The sequence below is a fragment of the Perca flavescens genome, chromosome 1, assembly GCF_004354835.1.
Source record: "Perca flavescens isolate YP-PL-M2 chromosome 1, PFLA_1.0, whole genome shotgun sequence".
In the NCBI taxonomy this organism is placed as follows: Eukaryota; Metazoa; Chordata; class Actinopteri; order Perciformes; family Percidae; genus Perca; species Perca flavescens.
In genome coordinates, this window is record NC_041331.1 from 1,566,704 (window position 1) to 1,576,627 (window position 9,924).

The window sequence follows — 9,924 nt, forward strand, 5'->3', positions numbered from 1 at the left end:
AATCTCTCTCATGTAGCTAATGTTATCAAGGGAGCTGAAGTGCAACCAGCCATAACGGTAAAATCTCCCGGCTGCGGAGGTTGTAGACGGTGAAAGCTCAAGCTCAAATATCTCTTCATTTGGTTGCCGTAATTTTGGAAAGGCACAAACTCAAACCATTTTCTGATATTAGTCCTGATCTAACTCCAAGCTCCGTCTGTCAGCTCTGTGAGCTCCTCCCTGCTTGACAGGCAGGCTCCGCCGTTGCTAGGTTACCTATGCAAATGAGCTGCTGAACTGCAGGTCAGTTCTGCTTCACTGCGGTGTCAGGTTACAGCCTGATGATACCTGCTCATTACTATGGACAGGACCTCGGCAAATCGTTTTTTTTTGGAAAAAATACATTTTGGATTATTGGATTGTATGAGATTGGCACTCGATTGTTGAGGACTTGACCGGAAAGCAGTACATAAACAGAGGTTAGGATTAACACAACTTTTATGCCTTTCTGTCACATAACTCGGTGTAGGCGGCACCGTTTGTTTTCGTTTTTCTTGCTACTGACAGTACTCCTGATTTACAGACAACAGAACTACGGGTTGAAATCGACCGGAATTCTCCTTTAAGGTGCATAACAGTGACTAACGTTTTGATGTATAGTTACATCTTCATCAGAGTCCTTGGAGAGAATGGGCTATGGAGCCCTTAATAAAGATCATCAACAGGTGTGATTGTGCTCAAGAGGGGCGGTGACAAGTTACACCCATCTCAACCAAGGTGTTACACTCAGTAAACAGTCGTTAAAGGGCAAATGCCCATAGCCAAGCCAAAAATGAATATATACAAACAAAAATATACAGATGTAAAAAAATGTATACAAATGTAAAAAATGTTAAATGTTTTTTACAAAAATGTTCACAGGGCAATGGGGACTAAAAATATATTTATCTAAATATTATACTGTAACACACTTTGACATTAGAGAAAGCAAGTCAGATTAAATTCTTCATTTAAGCCTAGAGGTTTGTAAAGAGCCAAGTGTATGTATCCAAAAGGCTTCCCTGCATAGGAGTTTATTGATGATATCACCACCCCTGGGTGGGGGTGTGATTTTCTCAATTCCCCAGAACCTCAGTGATGCAGGGGAGCCATGATTAGCCTGCATGTAATGCCTCGCCATAGCATGAGTTATGTTCTGGGTGCAAATAGCTGTCTTGTGTTCAGATATCCTTAATTTGAGCTGACGTTTAGTTTGACCTATATACGCCAGTCCACAAGGGCATTTTAGAAGGTACACTACATGTGTACTGTTACAATTAATAAATGAAGAGATAGAATATTTCTTGCCAGTGCGGGGATGTGAAAATTCCTTCGTATTTGTCAAATTCGAGCATTGCGCGCAATTACCACATTTATAAAAACCAAGAGGTGGGTTGGAAAGCCAAGTAGTCTGAGGTGGATTAGACATGTCTGAGTGGACCAGTCGGTCACGAATATTACCGGCACATCTAAATATGAACCTGGGCGGATTGGCGCATATGTCTTTCAGTGTCGGGTCACTCTTAAGGATATGCCAGTGCTTGCGAATAACATTTTTCATTCTTCCTGCTTCTGGAGTGTAGCCGGTCGAAAAGAATACACTGGGTGTTGTTTGTAACAGGTTTTTTCTTCAAAAGTAAGGCGCAATCTGAACTTTGAGCCCTGTCCCATGCTTTTGGATACATACACTTGGCTCTTTAGAACCTCTAGGCTTAAATGAAGAATTTAATCTGACTTGCTTTCTCTAATGTCAAAGTGTGTTACAGTATAATATTTAGATAAATATACTTTTAGTCCCCATTGCCCTGTGAACATTTTTGTAAAAAACTTTTCAAATTTTTTACATTTGTATAAATGTTTTTACATCTGTATATTTTTGTTTGTATATATATTCATTTTTGGCTTGGCTATGGGCATTTGCCCTTTAACAATTGATTACTGAGTGTAACACCTTGGTTGAGATGGGTGTAACTTTAGATTGTCACCGCCCCTCTTGAGCACAATCACACCTGTTGATGATCTTTATTAAGGGCTCCATTGCCCATTCTCTCCAAGTACTCTGATGAAGATGTAACTATACATCGAAACGCAGGGTGATGGGGTGAGAACCTTCTCTCTCTCTCTCTCTCTCTCTCTCTCTCACAGTTGAAATGTGAATGTTTTCTCAATGAGTGTGTGACTTCCCACAACTAAAAACAATACAGATTCTTATATGCTCCAACAAGAAGTAGTAAGAAGTAAATACTTTTCTTCACACATTCTGTGTTACTCAATCTTTTCCACAATGGTTGGTCAAAGACGTTGGTTTCTTTTTCCTCACGCAACTTTACTGTCTATGTTTACGGCTGAGCCACATCGGTAGGTGGCGTGCCTTTAGAGAACAGACAGAACTAAACTGTCTGTGACTAGTTTCAAGTTTTATTTGTCATATATAGGTTAACAAAGGGTCAATGATGCAATGAAATGTATTTGATGTGTCAGCTCAGCAGAAAAGCATGAGTCACATAAAAGATAAAATAATATAAAATCACAATAACATTTTAGACAACATGGGATGACATAAATAAAATATAACACTTTACATATATGAAGATGAGGATAGTGTATATCCAGTATTGCACAAATAAGAAAAAGGAATGCGATACAATATGGGAAATGGGAGAATGGAGTGAGAAAAAAAATATAGCATGAAAGATAGCATGAAAAAGAAGATTAAAGGAGGACTAAAATCATGAAAACATTTTGTAAGGCAGCCAGGACAGATATAAACTCTTTCTATAATATACCTACAATCAGTTTATTTAATTGCCAGCTCACACAGCTAAACTCAACGACTCCCATGATGATGACCACCTATGAAGAAATTATCTTTATTAAAACTGTTGACGTTATATATACCTGGTTGAATGGACTTGGGCTCCTGTGTGATGAAAGGTTATACACCATCCAAATGTTTCCTGCAGAGGGAGACAAGAAGTCATTTTACATCCCTAAGTACAGACATGGCCATCTCCTCCCCTGAACATTGGCCGTTACTGTCCTCTGCCTGCCAGTCCTCTGCAACACAGCCGGTCAATGAAATTCAACAACTGGCAGGCCACTTAATATTGTAATCTGAACTTAACAGTGTGAAATGGCAATGTTTATTCATAGCAAATATCTGAAGAGAACCTCTTGTCATCTCACATTTGTTCTCTTTTGCAATAAACTGGCATGGAAGTATTCTGCTTCTGATATGGTCTCTGTGTTTTCCCAGTCATCCAATGGGACAACTTCAAACCAGGGCGATATCTCAGAAAACCCAGACCTGCACTTCTACCAACTTATTTATGGCGTGATGGGTGTTGTCATGGTTACATTTGCCATCATCACATGCTTCTTCTTCACTTGGGTCACAATGAAAGCATCCTGTAAACTTCACGACACCATGTTCACGAAGGTACTGTTGAATGGCTGACCCCCAGCCATCTATATGCCATCAAACATAGACAACCATGTTTACTCATTGTGAGTAAATTAAATATGATCATATCTAAAATCTGTTTAAAAAAAGTCTAACTATATAACAATTTGGTTGGGGTTTAAAACAGATGACTTCTTTCAGACCTAGTAGAAGCTCTATAGTTTTCTTTTTTCAGATTCTCTCCAGTCCCATGAGTTTCTTTGACACGACGCCAACAGGCCGCATTCTCAACCGCTTCTCCAAAGATCAAGAGGAGGTGGACATTGCGCTTCCCCAAAACATGGACCCTTTCTTTCAGTTATGTCTCCTGATCACCTTCACCATTATCATCATCTCGGCTGTCTTCCCCGCCATGCTGGTAGCTGTGGTTGTTATGGGAGCTTTGTTTACCCTCATCCTCTTGTGAGTTGATACTAGTTAAGTCTTAATATGATGAAAATAGATTTCTACAGGGACTATTGGAAATAACAATCATATCAATTCATAATCTGGTATCTGCTAATTATACATTTAGTGAGTTCATGTCATTTGCAATTATTTAGATTTTTATTGAAATTGTTGCACGTCTTAAGCACGCGCCGCCCACATAGCTTCCTAGGTAGGGTGTGTACCACTAAGGCTCAGTCTTAACCGCAGTGGCCAGGTTTGAGTCCGGCCCTGGGCCCTGTGCTGCATGTCTTCCCTTCTCTCTGTTTATGTCTAAATAAAAGCATAAGATGCCTATAAAATATTTATATAATTTTTAAAAAAAGAGATGTTTGAAGTATGTTGAATATCAGTTGTGATTTGTCTGCAGTATATTCCAGAGGAGTATCCGTCAAATGAAGAAGATGGAGAACATCAGTCGCTCTCCCTGCATCTCTCTCACCACCTCTACCCTGCAGGGCCTTAGCACCATCCATGCCTACAACATAGAAGATAGCCACATTAAACTGTAAGAAACCAGAGTTCCTTCCATAAAATACTCTATATTTTTGCTTTTTGTTTGCTGACATTTCAGGCTCGCTGAGAATGTTCTGCTCTGCTTTCCATCCATCCAAAAGCAGCAGGTTGTTTTAGCTCCAGTGGCTCAGATGCTGGTCTGCATTATAAACACAGTTTTACAGATGGTTGTGTTTAGGCAGTGCAATGTTCACAAGCACTTGCATGTCCTTTATCATGTTGTAGGTTCAAGTCGCTGAATGACATCAACTCCAACTACTTTTTGCTGTTTAATTCCGGGACACGTTGGCTCTCCTTCTGGCTGGACTTCATGGCTGCGACCATGTCCTTGTTGGTGTCTCTGTTCGTAGTGCTCAGCAGTAATGACCTCATCAATCCGGCTTTGAAAGGCTTGGCCATATCCTACACCACACAGGTACATGTGGACAGCAAATAATGAACATTTGGTTTATTTTTTGTAAAGCTCCATTGCAAGCGACTGCAAAATATGTGTGTTACAGACTGTTTATGTGTTGTCCAGCTGACAGGCATGCTTCAGTATGTAGTGAGGCAGTCGACGGAGGTGGAGGCCAGATTCAACTCGGTGGAGCGGCTGCAGGAATACATCACGGTCAGTCTCTAGACTTCTCTGCCGTAAAAAAATAATGACTGTTTATACACAGCAGTGTTGTAGTCAAGACGTCCCAAACCAAGACCATGACCAAGACCAGAGTGTATCGAGACTTTGAGGGCTTGAGACCACGTCAAGACCAAGACCAAGGCAGGGTGAGACCGAGTCAAGAAGATCAAGACCAGAGACACCCACAGAAAACAAAAGACTTCCTTATAGTTTAGGTAGCCAAATGTTATTACTGATGATTTGGCTGACAGGGGGGGGCTGGGAGAAGGGGTTAACAGTTACAAATTTCAAATTAGAAATGCGTGAAGTTATTGGTTGCATTTGAAGCAGGACGTTTTACATCCAACCACAGTAATGATGTTAACACATAAAATTAGATAATGCACAGGCAGTTCAGTGATATCCCTCCAGTTGTGGTCTTGACCGGTCTCAAATTAAAATACAGAGTCCTCTTTATCCGAGACCAAGACAAGACTGAGTAAAAATGCGGTCGATTTCGAGACTTAAAAAAGTGGTCTTGAGACCGGTCTCAAGACCACTTTTGATCTCTGGTACTACAACACTGATACACAGGTTGCTTGGCTCCATCCATCTGTCCTGGTCTTCTTGAAACTGTCCTTTAAACTCAAGAAATGCTAAAGCAATTTGTGCTTCCGCTATGCAGTAAATTATCATATGACACATCTGTTGTTAATGATTATGTACAGGATTGTAAGCCTGAGGCTCCCAGACACATAAAGGAGGCTCAGGTCCCAAAGGACTGGCCAAAGAGTGGAACTATCACCTTCCAGGACTATAAGATGAGGTACAGAGAGAATACACCCATTGTCCTGAATGGGCTCAATTTTCTCATCAAAGCTGGAGAGAAGCTGGGCATTGTGGGAAGGACAGGCTCTGGTAGGACACTGACTCAAGCTCTTTTTAATCATAACTTTGTATTTCATACAGAAATACTGTAGAAAATGAAGTTTGGTTTTAATGGGCAATTCAGAAAATGTCAAGATAAATATAGATGAATGATTGATTGACGAAACTATTACTAATTATCATAGAGTGGAATCTTGAACAGTCTATACACATGCAATTTGTATTTGTATCACATTTAAATATGTCATATTACATAGTAAACATACATACATAGAGTAAATCACAAAACCTATAGTCTATATTGCTCAATGTATCTAATACACATGGTATAGCCCTGTGTTGCAGCAGCATCTTTGGATTTAAATGTGTAAATGAAAGAATTTACTGGGATTAGGGTGTTGTTTTGTTAAGCCATGACTATAGGGTGCTGAGGGAAAATGTACCTCTGTAAAGCATTAAGGTTACTATTCTCAGGTCCTCTATGCTTTGTGACTTGCAGGAAAGTCCTCTTTAGGCGTGGCTCTGTTCAGGCTGGTGGAGCCAGCAGCAGGAACCATCCTGATAGATGGCGTGGACATTATGGACATTGGTCTGCAGGATCTGCGCAGCAAATTGTCTATCATCCCCCAGGATCCTGTTCTATTTATTGGAACAGTCCGGTAACTCTAGCTAACCCCTAACTCCACAGAGCTCTATGTTTACACTATAAACTGTAAAAACAATGGGCGTAGCATGTAGCATCACCCATTGGTTTGTGGACTGCCGTTTTAAAGCCTCCAGTTATGAGATACGATTGCCGCCATCTTGGTTTTTTGCAACCAGATGTGACGATTTTTGACAAGAGGGTTGAGCTGGGGAGGATGACGTGGCCAAGCCAGTGTTGGTATTGGTTCCAATGGCGTTGCGCTAAGAAAAATGTTGTATAATAAGTGTTCTAATTAAATTTAATGAAGTGAAAACATACCAGTGGGAATTACGTTTAAGATGAAAACATGGACAACACCCAAAACAAGTTGATCGCTATTTTAATGTACTTATTGCAATGGATTCACATTGCTAAGCCTCTATATTGCTTGACAGGTTGTTGTGTAGCCACGCCCCTAAAGCTTCTTCCACTTTATCGGAGGATAAAATAAATAGGACCATAATTTACTAAATGAACATCATGCTGTATTGAAGGGGACTTGAAAGTAGCGATTGAGGCAATAAACTCATTATGATAATGTTTAGTGAAGTAGTCAGTCAAGTTAGAAGTAGGATCATTTTCCCATAGACTTCTATAGAAACAGACTTCTTTTTGCAACCAGTGGCCCCTGCTGGAAATTACATAGAATGCAGGTTTAGGGAACTTGCCCGGAAGCTTCGTCCAATACTTTTTACAGTCTATGGTTTTGGAACTCACTGTTCTCACTGTGGTGGGTTAGTCACTGACTTACCAACTGTGATAATGTATGTGTGTGCCTACAGATACAACTTAGACCCCTTCAATAGCTACAATGATGAGGAGATCTGGAAGGCACTGGAGAAGACCTACATGAAGGACTCGGTATGTTCTCCATACTCTATGAATCACAGTACATTTACAGTTTAATTACAGTGTGTGGTCATTTATCCAGAGTACAAGTACCTCAAATGTAAGGGCAGTACCTAAGTAAACATATTTAGTTGCATTCTACCACTGAACTCATGTAGTAAAGGATATTTTCATCTAACTCTCAGCTCATGAGTGTATTTCCCAAAATGTCAATCTATACCTTTAATGCGCTGTTTATCTAGGTTACTTTTAGAAGTGATAATAGCCGTAGTATTATGGTTATTATTTTGTTTCCTCAGATCTCCAGACTGGAGGGGAAACTACAAGCACCGGTGCTGGAGAATGGGGAGAACTTCTCCGTAGGAGAAAGACAACTAATGTGTATGGCTAGAGCACTACTCCGCAACTCCAAGGTTTGTACATGCATCCGCCTCTTCTGATTTCTTTTTCTTTACACACCTTCCAATTTTACTGCTACTGAACAGCCACTGGATTAGTACTGCCACATATCTATGTGTTGCAACTCCAATCAAACTGGTAACTACTTGCCATTTCCCTATTCACATTTACATCAATGAACCCACCATGATCAGAATCTTTGGCCAGTCTTTTACTCATACAGTATATCATTCTCAATTGTGTTCTTTTGTTCTGTATGTCAATTTGTTCAGTTGTACCTATTCCCCCCCACAAAACCCTCTCCACCCTATGCCTTTGTAACGCCCCCGCTTTCCAGCAATTCTATTTGTCTACACTAACTATCCCCCCTGTTGTCCAACAGATCATTATATTGGATGAGGCAACGGCATCCATCGATTCAGAGACAGACGCCTTGATCCAGAACACCATCAAAGAAGCTTTCCAGGACTGCACCATGCTCACCATCGCCCATCGTATCAACACTGTGCTGCACGCAGATCGTATTCTGGTCATGGACAACGGAGAGGTAACAAACAAACCCTAATACACAAAAATAAAGTTTGTGTGATCCAAAACCTAGACTTACAGTAGGTGTTCTGTCTGACAGGTGGCAGAGTTAGACCATCCAGATGTGCTGAAGCAAAGACCAGACTCTCTGTTCTCCTCACTGCTCACTGCTGCTAACACTGTGAACACCTGAACTAAAGAGGCCCCGTGGCAACACAGCACAACTACACACTAATAACTGTAACATAAGAATGCTTTCTTTTATAATCTGGACCAGTGTGCTTATAACAGGTGTAACTGAGCAGCAGAGATGGGGTTTAACATTCATGCAGAAAAAAACAACATTTCTAAACTGATTAAAATTTGGTAGTCAAAGGTCACTGTGACTTAACATAAATAACTCAAGAATTGCTACGCTAATAATGACAACATTTCACACAAATGTCTACTAGGATAAAGTGATGACATTTTGTACCCAAAAGGGCAAAGGTCAACTTCCCTGTGACATCATAATGTTCTGCAAAAACACTTTTTTGGCCATTATTTAACACCATAACTCAGGAACAGAAGGCGAGACATTTGGTCAGATACTGAATTGGTGACACTTACCTGTTAACCCCCACCGGGTCGCCGGCGACCCGGTGGGGGTTAACAGACATGTTCTGACATGGTATATAATAGTATTTAACCACAAAAGTTCAAAACTTTTGTCAATATGGACATGCTGTACATCGTTTGATTGATAAAATTCTCTGCAATTCAATCATTCAGTTCATTTTACGGAAATCATAAGCACCAAAGCATTATTATTGATCTTAGTGCTCATGCTATTGGGAAATAAAAAAATAAAAAAAATGATCGAGCTTCCCTACCTGTAGGCTGTCCTAAACGCTCAATCCGCGTCCATTCCTGGCTTATATATATTCCTCTAGTCCGTAAGTGTCCACAGATCAAAAGGATAACAAGGTTTTTTCAAAAGAATTAATCCAGGTTATGAATATTGTCCTGTAGAATCCATGCTAATTGTCCGCTAACTGTCTGCTAACTTCATTAGCCGATCTCGTTCCGTCTGAAATAATATATTTCTCCCTGCCCTGCACCGTGTTGCTGGGTATGTTTGTTTTCCTCAGGTTGCTGCCTACACAATGAAACTATCCCCACCTTTTTCTGTTTAGTTTTCACCCCGGGACAGCCCCCGACGTCCAGCAAGCGCTCCCACTGTGGAGCGTCAATATGCTACGTCATCTCTCTGAGCAGCCATCTTAGAAAAAGCTGTCATTGGCTATCAACACGTCAATCATGGCAGTTGTAGCCAATCACATTCCCTTTCCAACAGTATATAGCATGATAGGAATATCCAATGGGAACCAGTCCAAATTAATGGGTAACAAACCTAAGCCCCGCCTCCCAGAGCCAGCATGCGCATACATGTGATTTATGAGAAAAAAATATGATCAACAGTGTTTGAATGAATTTAAAAAGGTTTTGTAAGTCATTTTAAGTATTTAGTATGTTTTATCTAATAGCATAGAAGTGAGTAAATGCATTTAGCAC

At 40.4% G+C, this 9,924-nt stretch overlaps 1 protein-coding gene across 1 annotated transcript in view; it reads left to right on the plus strand.

The window, feature by feature from the left end:
- LOC114554648 (multidrug resistance-associated protein 9) overlaps positions 1-8,693 on the plus strand; it is a 44,805-nt gene extending 36,112 nt beyond the window's left edge. The window contains exons 17-27 of the mRNA XM_028576610.1: positions 3,275-3,457; positions 3,657-3,883; positions 4,278-4,415; positions 4,649-4,838; positions 4,944-5,033; positions 5,750-5,939; positions 6,409-6,568; positions 7,377-7,455; positions 7,743-7,856; positions 8,225-8,389; positions 8,471-8,693. Of these exons, the coding sequence (XP_028432411.1) occupies positions 3,275-3,457; positions 3,657-3,883; positions 4,278-4,415; positions 4,649-4,838; positions 4,944-5,033; positions 5,750-5,939; positions 6,409-6,568; positions 7,377-7,455; positions 7,743-7,856; positions 8,225-8,389; positions 8,471-8,563 (1,629 nt within the window). The 3' untranslated portion in view covers positions 8,564-8,693. The remainder of the gene's footprint in view (positions 1-3,274; positions 3,458-3,656; positions 3,884-4,277; positions 4,416-4,648; positions 4,839-4,943; positions 5,034-5,749; positions 5,940-6,408; positions 6,569-7,376; positions 7,456-7,742; positions 7,857-8,224; positions 8,390-8,470) is intronic.
- The last annotated feature ends 1,231 nt before the right edge of the window (positions 8,694-9,924 follow it).